Source organism: Falco naumanni, chromosome 1, assembly GCF_017639655.2.
Source record: "Falco naumanni isolate bFalNau1 chromosome 1, bFalNau1.pat, whole genome shotgun sequence".
NCBI classification, from domain to species: Eukaryota; Metazoa; Chordata; class Aves; order Falconiformes; family Falconidae; genus Falco; species Falco naumanni.
Window position 1 is genome coordinate 32821503 of NC_054054.1, and position 18663 is coordinate 32840165.

At 39.6% G+C, this 18663-nt stretch overlaps 1 protein-coding gene across 2 annotated transcripts in view; it reads left to right on the forward strand.

The window, feature by feature from the left end:
• PPARGC1A (PPARG coactivator 1 alpha) overlaps nucleotides 1-18355 on the forward strand; it is a 372842-nt gene extending 354487 nt beyond the window's left edge. For both annotated transcript variants that reach the window (XM_040588281.1, XM_040588291.1), the window contains exons 8-13: nucleotides 435-1347; nucleotides 1910-2014; nucleotides 2151-2271; nucleotides 10938-11059; nucleotides 11414-11565; nucleotides 14482-18355. In XM_040588281.1, the coding sequence (XP_040444215.1) occupies nucleotides 435-1347; nucleotides 1910-2014; nucleotides 2151-2271; nucleotides 10938-11059; nucleotides 11414-11565; nucleotides 14482-14585 (1517 nt within the window). In that variant the 3' untranslated portion in view covers nucleotides 14586-18355. The remainder of the gene's footprint in view (nucleotides 1-434; nucleotides 1348-1909; nucleotides 2015-2150; nucleotides 2272-10937; nucleotides 11060-11413; nucleotides 11566-14481) is intronic.
• Nucleotides 18356-18663: the final 308 nt, after the last annotated feature.

An 18663-nucleotide genomic window follows, 5' to 3' on the forward strand; every position in this document is an offset into this window, starting at 1 on the left:
ACTCATTTATTTTTCTTGGGCTTGCTTTTATTCAGGTTTTTGTCTGCTAATTTTCTCGTGTTTTTGACGGTGCCAGACTTTTGATTTTTATATCAAAGTCTTTTTGATTTTTAACAAAAAAGTCTTTTGTTTTTTATCTCTTGATCTTTTCTGTCAAAATCTACAGAGAGAGAGGCAGATGTCATGGAGGAAGGGGAGGGGCAGAAACGATGCTGAAGATTAATGGCAGTGCGTTAGTATTGTTGCTGTTGTTACCAGACCTTCGGTGTCTTGCACCCTAAATACTCTTATTCCTGATATTAGTAGTGTTAAATTGAAGTGACATAGAACGGGTCTTGCTTTGTATTTCTTTCAAAGAAGCACATGAGCTGCTTTTTATAAATGTTGTGTGTGTGCTTAAAAATACTCTGTTCCTCCTTTTTTTTTCCCTTTAGGCCTAACTCCACCTACGACCCCTCCTCATAAAGCCAACCAGGATAATCCTTTTAGGACTTCACCTAAGCCAAAGTCATCATGCAAGACTGTTGTACCACTTTCAAAAAAGCCCCGCTATAGTGAGTCTTACAGTTCTCAAGGAAATAACCCAATCAAGAAGGGTCCAGAACAGTCTGAGCTGTATGCACAGCTTAGCAAGACTACAGTACTGTCCAGTGGACATGAGGAAAGAAAGACAAAACGGCCCAGTTTGCGGCTGTTTGGTGACCATGACTACTGTCAATCTGTGAATTCAAAATCGGAAATACACATTAAAATATCCCAGGAACTTCAGGACTCCAGACAACTAGAATTTAAGGATTCTTCACCTGGGTGGCAGTGTCAGATTTGTTCTTCTTTAGAACAAGACCAGTATTTCAAGAAAGAGACTTTACAGACAAGTAAGCAGGGATCCCATGGTAATAACAGAAAACAGCTCCAAGACCAGGAAATTCGGGCTGAACTGAATAAGCATTTTGGTCACCCCAGCCAAGCTGTTTTTGATGAAGAAGCAGATAAGACCAGAGAACTAAGGGACAGTGATTACAGTAACGAACAATTCTCCAAACTACCTATGTTTATAAATTCAGGACTAGCAATGGATGGTCTCTTTGATGACAGTGAAGATGAAAGTGATAAACTATGCTACCCTTGGGATGGGACACAAGCCTATTCATTATTTGATGTATCGCCTTCTTGCTCTTCTTTTAACTCTCCATGCAGAGATTCAGTGTCTCCACCCAAATCCTTATTTTCTCAAAGATCCCAAAGGACACGCTCTAGATCAAGGTCCTTTCCTCAACGCAGGTCTTGTTCCCGTTCTCCATATTCCCGATCGAGATCAAGGTCGCCCTGTAGTAGATCCTCTTCAAGGTATGGTACAGCAAATTCATGTGTCATCGTCATGGTTAGTAAGACGGAAAACAGCAAAAACATGAAGCAGCTTAAAGGAAAGATAGAAAACCCCGAGAAATAACTTCATCCAGTACAACTCATTCCATTGCCCCTGAGCTGATTAACTCTGAAGGTTACGGGGTTGCAACAGAAACACTTGTTGCCGTTATCCTTTAAATTTGCCAAGCTTACACTTTCTGAGTCCAGTCAGGTCAGCCTGCAGCAGAGCAATTGGTGAGAGATGTACACAACTAACCTTTCCCATTATCTGCGAGCTGCCTGGTGCCAATCTAGCTGCGGTCCCTATCAGATGAGGTTGACAGTGGCTGACTCTCTGCTCTGTGTTAGCTTCAATAAGGAACGTTACAAAAGGGCATGGGGGAAAATCACTTGAGGTCCCTTAGTTGACTAGGAGATCGCAAACTGTCACTGGAAAATCTCACTGGTAGCTTAGAAGAAATTGTAAGTTCGGGGAAGAGGTAAAAAATGGTGTAAGTAGATTCAAACTGAATGACAGAGGTGAATGTGTTTCTTCCTGCAGATCTTGTTGCTATTACGAGTCCAGCCACTGTAGACACCGAGCATACAGAAGTTCTCCCTTAGGTGCAAGATCACGATCCAGATCACCGTACAGTCGCAGACCCAGGTAGCGTGTTTCGCCTGCATTTGATTTGCTTTGCAGCTGGTTCTCAAGAGATAATGAAGCATTCTAGAAATTGTATTACTAATTTTACATTCACAAATGCAGGTGCTTGATTTAATGACTAAGTTATGTTTCCTAGATATGACAGCTATGAGGAATATCAGCATGAAAGGCTGAAGAGGGAAGAATACCGCAAAGAGTATGAAAAACGGGAATCTGAAAGGGCCAAACAAAGGGAGAGACAGAGGCAGAAAGCAATTGTAAGCACTGTGAAGATAACTTTCATTTTGAAAGATTTCTGTTTCTTTTCATAGATTTCTACAGCTAGATCTCAGACTTTTATTTTCTTTTATAAAATTAAAAACAAAAGACTGCTTACATGTGTTTCTTAGTATTTAGAATTTTAGGCAAATATATGTTTTCATAACAATTTGTGGTTTTATGTTACAATTCTAATTTTTTCAGTTTCTATAAATTGCAACTCTTCAAGTTTTTCATAGTGAAAAGATACAAAGGGCTTACTAGAAGAAGGTTTCATCTCAGACAATTAAAAGTGAACCAGTCTATTTCCTACACAGATCTGTCAGTGAACCTGCATTTTATACTGTATATCACCTACCAGAGTGCCAATAATCAGTGTCCCTTTTCTATATTCCTGGTTTTTTTGCATAAGCAATGTAAGGAGTCAGCTTACATACCCATCACGGGACTTTCATAGTAGCTGTAACTGTCTATACAGAGGGTGCAGATAACAGAATTCAAAACTGGGATCCAAAAGCATGAGTTTAATTTTTTTTTCTCTGCCTATGACCTGGTTAATTTTTAAGTTATTTTTAGCAAAATAAATAGTCTGAAGACATGATGCAATATAAAAATGTGACTTAACGCTGGCCCTTTTGTAATGAATATGTATTATTTAATTATTTTGTTCATCAATGTTCTGTGTGAAACACCTGAGGTGAAGGAAATACCCATGTGGGGATGAGCAACTCACTTGGCTGTTGTAGCAGTGTGACAGAGGAATGGCTATTCAACAGACAGGCAGCTTTTGCACCTTTTTAGCTCACTGTTGACAACTGTGCGATAGTTTTGATAAGTTGGGAGCTGCTATAAATCTGGACTTCTCTTGTAGTTGCTAAGCCCATTTGGTGGCTCACCTTAACACTTCCCGCTTGGTTTTCTGTGTATTTCAATTTACCTTCACTGCTGTTCTGGCTGTGCTCTGGCTCTTGCATGAACTGGTGCAGACTGGGACGTTTCATCTTTGTTTCCAGATTTTACTTTAGTGCTCTGTCCAGGCCTCACCAAAATGAATAGATCTTTTTTCCACTGCCTTTAGTGGACTTTGTAGTAAAAGGTGATTTGTCTCAGACTTGGCAGCATTTCTCCTAATACTTACACCTATAGAACTGGGAGTAGACTGGTGTAGTCTACAGCAATGAAAAGTTCCGGGAGGGAATAGACACCTTTATTTTCTGATTTTTGTCTCTGCTGCTGTTATTCGTAGTAAGCTTTGTCAAATCATTTAACTTTTCTCTGCTTCAGGTACCCGATCTACAAAGTGTGGGTGATAGGTGTATTTTGTAAAAGCATGAGATTTAGAGCTATAACATGCTCTGCTGTGCTGATCTGAAATTCAGTGAAGGCAACGGAATGATTCTGCTTGGCTTCAGACAGGGCTATATTTAAGTCAATTGTTGCAGTTTGTTTTAAAATATCTGGCTTCCATATGCTTAGAGATGAACACTACCTTCCAGCAATCATAACTTACACTGACTGTTCTCTCTCAGATCTAACACAAATTAGGGATTCAAGTAGACCTCTGTCATGGGTGTATCTTTCTACTTCTCAATTACTGTACCTTACCAGTATAAATAAACATGAGTCCTGCTGAGGAGGTAGAAAATTGGATTTAGTTTAAAACAAACAAATATTTGGCAAGTAGCTAATCAAGAGAAAAAGAGAAAGGAAATAAAAGAAACTGAAAACACTCCAGATATGCTGCATTATAACTTCCTACATAAAAAATGTTAGGCGTTTCAAAGCCAAGGTTGAATTTATTTTCTTTCTAAAGTGAGCATTGTCATGCTAATTAACTTCATTAATGAAATCATTTATTAATAAACATACATAAACCAGAACTAAAAAATAAATAACGATAAACAGAACATAGCAAAAACTTAAAATCCGGTCACCTATGTAAGAGCTGCAGGAAATGTAGATGAAATCCTATTAACTCCTGTATCCAAAGTTTATCAGCACTTTAAAGATTTGTATTGAATCATGCCAGTGTATTCCCTGTGCAAATAATTAGGGGTTAGGGGTTAGGGGACAGCAGAGAAGGGGAAGCCCTGATCGCATGAGGTCAGTGATAAAACGTGTATTATTTCTAGCATTTTCTGCTCCTTTTCTTACCCCTTTTGGCTTGCGGGTCTCTTCTGTGTTACTCCTTTCTTGATGGACTCAGCTCATTTATTGTTCAGCCACAAGAATCTCCTCTCTTTCCTTGAACTCTTTCTACAGTCCCATAAATTTAGATTTCTTTGCTCTCTGCATTGGGGAGTTTTTTAGTTTCTTTCTAGACCATTCTCATGCTGCCAGAACTGATTCATGGCCACGTACCTCCAGATACTGTTAAAAAGAATACCCCAAAGACTGGGCAGTTACTAATGGCTCAGGTGTTACACAGCGCAGGTGGCTTTTCCTCATTAGAAGCACCGTGTTACGATCTCAGGAGGTAGTTGTAGAAAGGATGCATATTGGAAAGGGAACGGGAGTTATGACTAAGCTAAAAGCCATCAAGTATTATAGGTTCAATATCTAGAACTAGTCTCCATGTGACAACAAAAGTGGGAAACCTAGGAAAAAGAAATGAGAAAAAAATCGCACGTATTTTAATCTGTCAAAACCATATGTGAAGCAACGCTCTCTCATTGTGCAGGCAGCTTGTATTTTGGCAGATGTGAAGACATACTGGCAGAATGCTGAGGAGGCTTGTTTTAGAAGCCTGTGCTCACGCTACGTAGCAGAGGCGTGTTTAAATGGCTGGCCCTTCAGTCTTGCACACAGTGTGCACCTTCTCTGCAGTAGCTTCAGAGCAGCTAGAAGCCTGGCCTAGCATTTCCCTGTATCGATTCCTGAATTCCTATCCAGACTTACAGCTTTATCAAGGTGGCTTGACTTGAAAAGGTACTGTGATATTCTTCTCATCCTTTTCTTCTCTTCCCCTTTCCAGTTACTGGAGATTCAGTGCCTTTTTTTGTGGATTGGGGTCTTAATTTTGAGCAGTCACGCTTGAAAAATATGGGCTGAGCCCACAAGATACTTTTCAGTTGGAGAGTTACTTGTCTTCATTCATTTATTTATACTCTTGATCATGATGCCTTTGCTAACTGAGCAAATGTTAGCATAGTTTAGTTTGATCTTGACTTGATTTATTTCACTGGCTCCCCATTTTGCTTTAGAATGGGTCCTCACTGAATGTAGGGATGGTCTGCCACTGAGACTTACTTAACTTTATAATGCCAACCAGATCATAGTAGTAACAATTCATCATGAAACTGGAGAAGCAACTGCAGAACAGGATCTGATGAGGGCTTTGTAGAAGCTGGGGTCCTACCTCCAACCAACATAGATCCCAATGAATTGCCAGGAAGACTGAGAACCCCTTTTTCCTTCTGATACACCCCAGAAAATTTCAGTTATGTGGGCTTTTATTCCAGCAGCTCATTAGACCACGTGGCAAATACTTTCCAAGGCATGGTGTCAGAAATACAGTTCGCACATTTCAACTCTGGAGTCACCAGTGCATGGTTCACCATTGACACGGTGCGCCAGGGCTGGGAGGTTAAACTGTCTGTGTTCTGGATCTCTTGCTACTCTGCCGCTCTGGCCATGATGCTGGCTGACTGTCACATCCTCTCTGCAGCTCACTTACTGTGTGCACTGGCTGCTGCCAGCAGGTATAACAAGCTTTTGTACCCGAGTATAACATTACTATTAATATTACTACTTTTCATTTTTAAGTGCTGACAGCCTCCATGAGACAAGTATCAAGAGTTCCTGTCCCATAGAGCTTACAGACGTAAGAAGATAAATGTGCTGTGAGGCCACTGCAGCGGAAAGAAATGCATGGTTTCAGAGAAAATAAATTGTTCTACAACAGGAAGGCAGGAGAAAGGTGGTTTCATAAGTGAGTGCCTGGCTTCTCTAAAGTCTAAAACCAGAGTCAGCCTATAATGGAGTGCATTTCCACTAATGAAGGGTCCAGTGCACGTTGTATATTTAGTCTGGATTGTTTTGCCGTTGTTCATCGTGATGGCCTTGATCCCAGACACTCTAACTTTGCTGTATGAGTTGCTGAAAATGGATCAAATGGATTACCTAAATCTTGAGGTTTACTGGTCCACCATTTTTCTAGCGGTCACCATGGAGTGTGGCTGAACTGTTCTTCAGATGGCTGCACAGCAGCATTTGACAATTTTGTGTGATGTTCGTTCTTTTTTTTTTTTTTTTTTTCAGTTTTGCCATGCATACTTGCTGACAGGTCATACTTACTTACTCTTCTTGAATACAGAATCTGAAGAAAAATTTTCTTATTACGTCAGAATATTAAGCTGTAATGGCTTTTTCCATCCATAGCATTTCTATTTTTGAAACTCTGTCTAGCCATTCCCATTGCACTTTCACAATGGTATGTCGCCTCCAGCTCTAAGGATAAAAGCCTTCATGGCTTTCTACTGGAAGAGGAAAGAAGTCACTTGCCATGGAAGGCAACACAGGCACAGGGCTTGCACCCAACCATCTGCCTGTGCTGGTGGAAGCAGAAGAACCTTTGACAAGTCCATGGCAGACCCCACCTTTAAAGTACCCCGGATTTCTTCTCTCAGCTTCACATGAAATGTTACCTGGCTTTTAGAGAACTAGGTATGCACCACAGATGTTCAGACAGAAAGTGGTAGGTGTAACGAGGGCAGCAGCACTATGCGGTGTCACCTCTGGAGTGGCCGCCTTCAGTTCCCACAGACCCTGCTTAGCAGCACCACGGGCAGGCAAAGAAACAAGTGTTGGGTGAAGAAGCCTAGTACAAAAAAACATATGAAAACTAATAAAGCTGTTCATCTGTGCTTTAGTTCCTTGTGAAATACAGGATGGGAAAACAAAGTGCGGGGGGGGTTCAAGACAAAAAGATCCTTAGCATCAGTGAATGTTTTGTTTTGCAGGATGAGCGATACCTTTATTTACCCTTAGATGTGTAAGGCATATCCTGGTTTTGTTATCTCAAGTTTTGGCATTCTAATGCTTTAGTATTTTCGTTTGAAACTTGAAATATTGTTTTACAGTCTGAGATTTTCTGCCACATCTGCTTATTCAAATGTTTTTGCTACAAGGAAGAAAAAGCAAGATTATGAAGAAGGAGCTTTAGATAAACTGAAAGAAGACAGACATGTTGGGCCTGAGGGAGCTGGCTGGACTCTTCTTTCTTCATTTTTTTTACCTGGCAAAGCAATAAACTACACTTAAAGCTTATGATGTAAAATAAATCTTCTGTACTTTTGGGAGGGAAGTATGAACAGTATCTTCAGGAATTTCCTTCAGGTTCCCTCTGCCCACATTAAATTGAAAACAAAAGCTTTTCTCTGCCATTCTGTAGGTTTGCAAGTCATATATCATCTCCTCTAACAAGTGCAGTAAAAAGCATACTTAATATGCACATATGGACTTATGCATGTAACTTATTATAAAATAAAGGTCTTTAACATTTAGAGGTATGTTGTAATCTTGTTAGGCTTGTATAGCTCTTATTATTAATGGGAATAAAAAGCAGGCGTCCCTGTGAATACAAATACATTCTTCATAGTTGCTTTAAATAAACCAAAGCTAACCAGGACGAAGGCAATGCTGTATGAAACCTGTGCTCTCCAGTATCTTATACCATCATGGCACTGCTTGAAAGCAATATTTGAACACATCTCCTCATGCGTGCACACTGGAGGACATATGGTGCATTTCAGCTTTAAATTTGAATTCCCTTAATTTTGCAGGTTTAACTTATTCCCTTAATGATAGTTTAACAGCCTTTTTTTTTATTGTTCATTTTTGTTTTATTACATTTATCTTAAAGGCATATTAGAGATATAAAGGTTATTAGAGGGATAGAAGAAGGAAAAATTGTGAAGGCATGCACACAGGCTTACGGAAGAGCATGCAATAGTTATTTCCATCACACTGTAATATAACAATCTCCATGTCAGCGAGTGAAACATTATGTTTTTTCAGTCGAGATGTATTATCTCAGCTAAAGTGTATTAGACAGTCTGCTATGTTATGTTCTGCTCCATCTGGTCAGTCATTTAGGTTCAATAGCAAGTATCAATGGAATTGTTTCTTATAAGTGTTTCAGTGCGGTTAAATCCTTGATTTGGTAAAGCAGTCAGAAAAAGTAATTACTTTGCATATGCAGATTTTCCTGGTTTTGAAGTTTATGGCACCCAACCATACTGACAGTAAGCAGAATTAGAATGGGGAAAATGGAAGAAATGCAGATTTCTGTTGCTTGCACTCTGCAGTCCCTGGTTTGCAGAAGCCCTACCCAAACTCCTCTGTCAAGAGGGTCAGAGCTTTACACTGGGACACAGTAGAGACAGAGATAAAAAGCAGCAGCTGTCTGTAAAGTACCCCTCTTCACTAAATTTATGGCCCCCCATGAGCACAATTGTCCTTCTTTTAGCCATGCTGACTTCTCCAAACTGCGCTGCTATGGCAGAGAGCAAGAGCAGCTTTTGGACCACATGCTTTGGAAGGCATAACATTTAAAAATTAAAGTGTCTGTCCCAGCAGGGTTATAGAGGACTACCAAGGCAGTCACCTTGGTTCTCTATATAATCAAAAGAGGCAGTAGTTTCAAGTGTCTAAATGAGATACCTGATCCCATTGTTTAAGGAGAGCACATACAGACCTTGGTAGAGCAATCAGGGACTCAGCTGGGCTGACCAGGGAGCTATAAGGGACTCAGGTGATTCCAATGGTCACTTCTTATGCCATACCTCAGTGGGCAGGGCTTTTGGGTAGGAGTGTTTGATTACTGGATCTCTGTTTTCAGAAGCTTTAAACTCACTTTCATTTCTCAGGAGCTTAGATTAACTGGGTCTGAGCCCCTGAGATTTATGAGGCCAGGAAGGGTCAATGAAAATAGTTGACTGAGCATGCTATTGAGAAGGCGTTTCTGTTGGGAGGCAGATATATATAATTTCAGGGTTTTGCTGAATTTTTATTTTGCATTAAACAGTTCCAGGGAGCAGAGTGCTCTCCTGGGATCAGGGAGCTAAGATTTTGGACCCCATAAGTAGGTGTTCTGATGGTCCCTTTGCCTCAAATGAATGCTCAAACAAGTAGAGAAGAGGCATTGGCATCATTTCTGTTTCTGCATGTGTTTTGGCCTGATCTCAGTCCTGTTGTCCATGAATGACTGTTGCCTTATGCCTCTGTGGGGACTTACGGAAAAGATGCATTTTGTGCTGTATCTGAATCGTAACACTATAAGCTACCTGTCTCTTCAGGCTAGGGTGTTTCTGAGCAGGAATGCAAGTCTATATTTAGGTCTCTAGAGCCTTCTGCATCGCGCAGTTGAGGTGCCATTAGCCTTTAGGCACCTTCAGGTTACCATAGTCATGAATTCTCAGCAGTCAGTATAGCTCCTTTGGCATTTGGGACCTAAATCCTGTGCAAGTCTCAGGTGCCAAAGCTGATGGTTTAAACTGACATTGCTCCACTGACTGACAGATTTACCCCAGCTGAGAATGTGGCGGTGCTAGTTTGATTTATGGGACAAGTGTGCGGGTGTGTAAGGAATGAGCAGGACGGCCGGTAGTGCCAGGGTTCTTCAGGCTAGAGGCAATCTGAGACAAGAAGGCTGAGCACCCAAGCCATGTGCACCTGGTGCTTCTTTTGCCCTGATTACCTTAAGGTCAGTGTTTTGAAGATCTCCTTTTGCTTTGCTTGTAGCTCACTAAATGGCTCTACCCTTGATAAAGCGTTCAGCCAAAAATTCATAAAGTGACTCTCCCAGGGTTTCCTAGTCCGTCTGTCATTCTGCTGAGTGTTTCCACTCAGGAAGGAAGGATTATGACCATGACTTGATCGTTTTAAAACTATCTTTGATGCTTTGCTCAAGTGTCAAAGGAGCATGCAAATGACATGCTAGCCTGTAAAATCAAGGGACTTCAGTCACTTTTTTTTTTTTTCCCCCCGAGGAAACCAAAAGGTAATAGTGACCACAGGATTTATTTTATTGTCCTGCTTCCCCCCAGAAATATTTATTTTAATAAAAGTCATCTTCTGGACCCCTAACAGTTTTCCTTCTATTTTAAGGTATGGATTATGGTCAGCAGCTGATTGCAGGATGAATCAGCTCCTGAGTTATCTGAGTTTATAATGCTATGTTTGTAATACATTTTGTTATGCCTATGTTAACATTTATGGAATTACTGTGTTACTTTATACTACTCCACAACTAAGATGGGTTTTGCCCAGTATTGTATAGATGCCAAGAGAAAGGGAGCTCCTGGCTGGGAAGTTTACAGTCTTGAAGGGGAAGTGGCAGACAGCGTGAAAGGGAAGAAGGTGCAGTAGGATACAAAGGGAGCTGTCTGCCACAGCGTACAGCACAACAGTGACAGCAAGCAGGGAAACTTTCCAGGAGCACACCACCTGACAAATGTAGCATCATATAAATACTTCAGATGATTTCCGGAGAGAACTATTTCACTTACTAGCAAGATGCAGTAGGTCTTCCACGAGAGACTCTTCCTGTAATTATGCATCCTCTGCACATCCTCGTGTGTGTATTTGCATGCATATATGTATAGGTTCATCTGTGTTACACATTTCTTAAAAATATGCCTTCCCTGTTGCTGTTTCTAAACAGGAAGAACGTCGTGTGATTTATTTGGGTAAAATAAGACCTGACACAACCCGAACAGAACTGAGGGACCGGTTTGAAGTTTTTGGTGAAATTGAGGAGTGCACAGTAAATTTGCGGGATGATGGGTAAGAACTTTTGAGACTACTTCTTGTTTGGGAGCTGCCATATGTAAAAAAATATGGCAGCAAGATCACTGGTATGTGCGTTACCAGTGTAAGTGCTGTGACAGATGACATGCTGAATTCAAAACCTTATTTATTTTCTTTCATCCTTACTTATTAATCTCGCTAGTTGAGATTTCCTGTCCCAGAAATAAGTATTTAGCTGCATGACAGGACAATCATGCTGATAAATGGATGCGGTACTTCTGGCATTTCCACTGCTGGATCTCCTGCAAGTTTTTGCTTTCAGGAAGGGGTTACACTAATGTGCGTTAACTCTTCTCGGCTCTTGTCCACAACTGTATTTTTCAATTGCAGAGACAACTATGGTTTCATCACCTACCGCTATACTTGTGATGCCTTTGCTGCTCTTGAAAATGGATACACTTTACGCAGGTCAAATGAACCTGACTTTGAACTGTACTTCTGTGGACGCAAGCAATTTTGCAAGTCTAACTATGCAGACCTAGGTAGGTATTTTGCTTTATGCGAATTAAAGTACATAACTGGAACCTTGTAACTTAGGAGAATTGAGGGTTTGCTTCTTTTTTGTTTGCTGTTTATATTATTTAAATGACTGGAGGGGTTAAAGGAAGTGTTTTTCGCTTGAAAGAAGTTTAAAAGTCTACTGATCTGAGCTCTAACCTGAACTGGCTTCTTTCAGGCATTTCAGACTCTGAAAATTCTTTTAAAGCCCATTTACATCATTAGAAAAAATAAGTGCCTTCTAGTCAATAATACATTTCCATATTGAAATGATAGCACCACAGAAACCTCCTGCACACTTTACCATTCATTGCTATGCTATGACTGTTTGGTTCTAATAACCTGATCTATTTATATGAGTGGTGAACAAAGTAGATACCCCAAAAAATTCATTATGTTTCTTATTTCCTATGAGTTGTGCTGCAGATGTGTGAACTTGCTAGAGACACTCCTTAAACACAATTAATAGTTTCTCATGTTTGAAAGCCGGAAGGGCTTGTGACCAGATCTGACCTTTAGTATAGCAAACGGCCACAGATCTCCAACTGGTGGTTCGCAAATTGCGCATAAGCATCTATGTATGAAGGTGTGCCCTTGCAGGGACTTCCAGTCATGATGTAAGAGGCTCCAGCCTGTGAACTTAGCAAATGTCTTGGTGTTTGCTGTCCCACTGATGTGGAGCACTATACATACCAGTTTCCAGACCCCAGTATGCTCTGGTAACTCCAGTCTCAAGCGTGCATGTGATACTGGCTTCAATAACACATCTGGGTCTGTCCTAGTCCTGTCTAGGCAAAAATGTGGGGTTCTGTCCTGTGCTCTGGGTCAGTGTGGTGCTTCCTCATGAAAGGATGTTTGGAGGTTTTTGAAGTCTTACAGCAGGAACACTGATGTTAAGTATGTGCATAAAGAGACCATTCAGACTACCAAAACATCCTCTGTAATATTATAATATATTATAAACTCACCTCTTATTTAATTACCTTTTAAAATGTAAAGTATTCATTAAATGTTAAACCTTTCTTAATACCTGTATAAATAGACTAAAGGTATGGGAGATACTCTTTTCTGAATAACATAGCAAGGGACGTTTTGCTGTTGAATCTATATTAATCAGATATTGTGGTTTTTTATGAATAAATGACCACAGTCATTAAAATCTCTCATAACCCCGTAACACAGTGCTAATGAAATCTTGTATGTGCTGCCCTCGGCTTTGTACAATGCAGGAAGTGAATACAGATATATTTTTTCTAACCAATTGATGTCTTTTCAGAATAAATGATAAAGATGATACGCATTGTTCACAATGAATATGCTATAATTCACTTCAGTGGCTAAACAGATAATGTAAAGCTAAGAAAAGGCAATTGACTGCTGAAGAGATACAGGGTTGATGTTGAAAATATAAAAGGTAGCAAGGCATTTGAAGAAATGTAGGCGGATAAAAACAGTAAAAACAGATTGAAGTCTTGACTTGATTTGACTTATCTTCAGCAGTAGAAGCCAAGGTCATCTCTGTATCTCAGAAGATCTGGGTTTAAAATAAGTTGTCTGAAGGGAACCCTCTTGAACATTATTCATCACTGGGAGTATTCCCTGGCAGGTCTCTCTATACTGAGTGGGATTCCCAGAGTATCTGTGAACAGACTATTTTCACTTTGTCCTGCTGACAGCTTGAGCTTCTGTACTTCAGACTGCATTCCCTGTATTTTGCAAAGTATCTGATAGAGCTACATAAGGAAATGGCAGGATGAACTTTAAAATTCATGAGCTAGTACAAGGACAGAGAGAATTAATCAGCCTTGGGTTGAGTACAGAAGAAAGAAAACACTTGAAAATAGTAGTCAGAAGTTTAACACCTCTCCTCTGTGAGAAGATATTGTCTTAACAGAACTTGTAATGAACATTTAATGCACAGTGTGTCTTATACTGGTAGATGGGGAGTTCTGATTAATTCAACACAAGAAATGGCAAGAAAAGGGCACTCTCATAAAGGAGTTGTGACACAGGAGCCAGGGAGAGTCAGCGTTAAGCAGGGATGACTCCAAAAGGAAATTCAGTGCTTGCAGCCATGTCAATAATTGCCGTACTGGAGCTGTATGGCCACAGATGAGCAATCCCTCCTCTGCACTAGGAACAGACTGACGGCCGTGTCTGGGCAACTAGCAAAGCCAGAGCAGGTATCGCATGTCACAGACGCTGGACCGTTGTTGCTGCTATGACTTGTCAGATATGCTGCAAAAAGCTGAGGAGCCCACCTGAGACTGCCTGTACGGCAGTGCAGAGGCCCTGCCCGGAATTGCTCACGCTCTAAACAAGCAAGCCCCCTCAAAATCAGAGTGGAAGCTAAAAGCGATTCCAGGAGGTGTAGTGACTCATACAAGACCCCAGGGCAGGGCAGGCAGACGTAGCAGTGTCCCCTGCGAGCTGCCTGCAGGCTGCCCTGGCTTTCTGCAGAACCGTCCCCCTGTTACCTTTCTCAGGAGCAGTAAGTCTTGGATATTGCATGTTGCAAAACAATGGTGGAGTTTTGTGTAAAGCATCTGTCAAGGTTATCTGGACTACTTTGAAACCTATACATAGCAATATGTCAGTGCCCAAGTCCTTGGAGGAACTCTTTTGAGTTTACCGGGGCTGTATGTATATGCACTTTATGGTTCTCCCCCACTGCTGATGATGTGTACTGCTTTTGTTGAGTCCTGCTTCTTACCAGAAAATTCTTACCTATACCTAAAGCTTCTCTGATGACCGTTTCTGGGCTTTTATCATCCCATAAAGTTGTAATTGTAAGTGGATTGTGTCTTTAGTTCTTTGTTCGTACTGTTGTAGAGAAAATAATGTAAGTACTGACTAGTGTTTCTTGCCTCTTATTTAAATAAGCATCCTTTGGGTTTCAGATTCAAACTCAGATGATTTTGATCCTGCTTCCACTAAAAGCAAGTATGACTCCATGGATTTTGATAGTTTACTTAAAGAGGCACAGCGGAGCCTGCGCAGGTAACATGCATCACACCCGAGGAAAATGGAGGGATGGCGAATACCTCACGGACATCGTGTCCTTCAATAATGGACAATTAAAAAGTCATACTTAGGGACTTCTCCTACTTTACACTCTCTGTTCAAAACCATGGTTTACATGAACACAGCTGCTCGACAAGTGGAGGGGCAGGATGGCTGTCCAGTAAGCACACGCGTATCCATGGGTGTCAGCTTTGCTTTCGCGGGTGATCGGTGGCGGGGGAGCCGGGCATTCCTTGTGAGTTCAATGCAAATCACGAGACATGGCAGCAGTTCCACAGAGATACACCTACAACGATGAACTGCAAAATCTGTACATACTGCATTTTAACAAAAAAAGAACAAAACAAAAAAAAAACCAAAACCAAACTTGAGAACTATGGCTGCTGATGTCTGGGAAACAGACACTGCATTATTATTTTTTTGTTTAAACAAAGCTTCTTCTTGCAGCACAGTCATAATATGACAATCCAGAAGCAACCACAGGTCCCAGAAGCCTACAATCTGTTTTAGCTTTGTTTTAAGATTTTTCTTTTCTTTGGGATTTTTTTGTGGGGTTTTTTTTTTTTTTTTTTGGTCCTTGCAGAAGAGAAAATGAAAGGTTCAAGCTTCCCTAACATTTTGAAGTTTCATCTTTTAATTCTGACACCCATGTAAATGTCTACAACGTTGATCTTCCACAGAATATTTTTCAAAGCCTTGTTAATGGTCAAATGTGCAGCTTGTTCAGCGATCTATTCTAATGAGCGGACGTGGTGTTACATTATTAATGAGAGTTGGATATAACTATCTGGGTGTGTGCACAGATAGTTCATTTGCTACATTCTCTAAAGTAGTTGAGTATTTAAAAATGTTAAATGGAGTATTTTTATTTATGTACATACTGTATGACGATGTTCTTTTTTGTTACAGCTATGCACTGTAAATGCAGCCTTCTTTTCAAAAACTGCTGAATTTTTCTTAATCAAGAATACTCAAATGTAATTATATGAGGTGAAACAACTATTGTACACTAACATATGTAGAAAGCTGAAGTTACGCTTATATATATTTGATTGTAAAAAAAAAGAGAGAAAAGCGTGTGGGTGAGGGTGTGCATGTGTATATGTGTGTGCGTGTGTGAGTGCAAAAATGCTTTACACACATTCATCCCTACTTTGATGAGCTTATATAAGAATTTTGTCAAGAATTATCCTAGCCCAAAAGGTATTAACCACTTCTGCAGTATTTTTCCACATTTTTCTCATTGCTTGATTTTCTTTTGCAGTTTTATACACTGAATTTGTTAGGGGAATGAAATTTTCTCATCTAAATTTTTCTAGGAGATACCATAATTTTATGTAAAGTCTCTCAAATGGGTAATCATTAAGAAATGTTTTTATTTTATGTATCAACAGTAGTTTTGGAACTAGAGGTCAAAAATCTTTTTAAAATGCTGTTTTGTTTTAATTTTTGTGATTTTAATTTGATAAAAATATGCTGAGGTACTAAGTACAGTATGATTTTTACAGTAATTCTGTGTCTAAACACTGTTCTTGAAGCCAGTAATCTTTTCATTGGCAGAGTTTAATGATGGTATTTATCTATATTTTTTACAGTTATGCATCCTGTATAAATACCAATCCTTCATTCCTTTGTTTACTAAAGAGACATATTTATCAGTTACAATTATCCTATTTATTATAAATTATGAGATGACTAAAATAATAAAAAGGCCAGTGGAAATTTTATACCTAGGATGCATGACGGTTGTCAGTTTGGAGTAAGTGCTTCGTTTGGAAATTCAGCTTTTGCAGAAGCATTGGGTTGTTTCGGTTCTTTTCTTTTTTTTACTATGCACTAGCATGGCCTCAGATGTGCCCATGACATTGTTGCTGATGACATTGCTTCTGCTAAATTAAATAGAAACTTCAGGAAAGAAAAAACCACAAGAGTAAACTACTGCTATTCTGAGCATCAGAATTTCATCTGAACTCAGAGTCTCTAGACTGAATCAGCAAAGTTTGGAATTTGCTTGTGAATGTATAGATTTGGTATTCTATTACTGTTTGGCATTCATGACTCCTTTTAAAGGTATGGCACACCTAACTATTTAATCTCCTTTCCCGCTCCCAATCTTAGAAAACTGATTCTACCCCCATGCCAGTGCAGTTGATTTTGATGGCTGCATTCATTTTATCACCAGCATATTGTGTTCTGAGAGATTCCACTGTCTGTCCTGTCAGATGCTTGCTTGATTTTTTGGCTTCTTATTTCTCAGTAGATAGATAGCAATAATAAAAAAAAAAAAAAAAAAGGAAAAAAAAAAAGAAAAAGAACTTTTTCGGAGGTTCTGTGTTACAACTGTAACATTCTTTAATCTGCATAATTCTTGTTGTTGCTCTGTAGGTTAAAAATGCAGGTATTTTAACTTTGTGTGAATGCCAAACTAAAAGTTTACAATTTTCCTTTCTGGATTTTGAGTATCTTCTGTTGTAAAGAAAAATATTAAAAGCAATAAATTATTTTTAAGAAATCAATATTTAGTATATCATATTATGTGTTCAAGGACCAGATGCATTGCCTATTTTGCCTTTAAATTTCTGTAATTAAATTTTAAATACATTCTCTTTTGCCCTAGATTGCTGACATGAATAAATTGGTGTGGGGCTTGGGGGGTGGGTGGGGGGAATTATTTATTTTTCACTAAGCAGGCATAATGACATCAGTAATTTTTTTTTTTCACTGGCCTGACAAACATTCTCATCTTGAAGGTGGCTTTCCTTTGTGGATTTACAAATTACATATGAAATTAATAGAACTAAGGTTGCTGAATAAAGCTATTTGTATCCTTTGTAGACACTGTAGTAGGTAACCCATCAAAATATAAACTCGATGTTTCCTTTCCTTCTTTTCTCCCCCAAGAACATTTCAAATTAGCACATGTACCACATTGTCACCGGAGGCAAATTGCAGCATAGCTCTGTGTGTCTTTTAGATGAAGATTGTACTGTTGCTTTCATGCTGTGGTAAGTACCACATCCGCAATACAGGTAACAGAACTGGTACTTAGAAACTATGGTCTTTCCTAGAGCTGTAACGAAGTAATTCCTATAGGATGTAAAATCCAAATCCAAATTCTAATGGAGGGAGCCTAAAATTGAAGAAAAATACCTGTGCTAAACTACTCTGAAAAGCAGTTGGGCTGCTATCACCATGAGCAGCACTGAGAGGAAAGTTTGTGCCTCTGGGGTATAATACTTGGGTCAGTTGAAAAAAAAAAAAACCAACAAAAACCCAACAAAAAAACCCCAAAACAAACCCAAAAAACAACCACACCTTTTCATCCCTTTAGATGTAAGCTTACAGTAGGTAATGATTATGTGTCCTTTTTGATGGCTGTAATGAGAACTTCAATCACTGTAGCATAAGATCTGATCTATAAATGACCTAGAATAGCCATGTAATATAATGTGATGATTCTAAATTTGTACCTATGTGACAGACATTTTCAATAATGTGAACCACTGACCTGATGGAGCTACTGTAAGATTTGTACAGTAGGTGAACATGTAAAGCTATTGGTTGGACTATGCTGAACAGGGAAAGGTAGATATTAGTTAAGCCCAAGCTGGGCTGTTTTCCACCTGCCAATTCTACATGTACTTTTGTGGTTTAATTCATTGTATGAAAATTCCTGTGATTTATTTTTTTTTTTAATGTGCAGTACACATCAGCCTCACTGAGCAAATAAAGGGAAACGAATGTTTCAAATCCATTTCTGTTTCTCTTTTTTATCACAAGTGACAGGTTTCCCCCCGCCCGCCACTGGTTGTGTACTGGGTTTTCTATTACTCTTTCTAATGGTTGTAATCGATTTCAGATAGTAGTCCAGAGCACGCATGCGTTACTGCACTTTGGGCAGGGGGCAGAACCACTAGTTTTAATATATTTAATGGTAGAATGGTACTGTCTGCCTTTCTGCCATGAGTACCCAAGGCTGGTGAAGGGCCAACATAAACCTTGTAGGAAAACTTTTGAAAAATGCTCAGTGGAGTTTTAAGAGTTGCTGGCTTGAATTA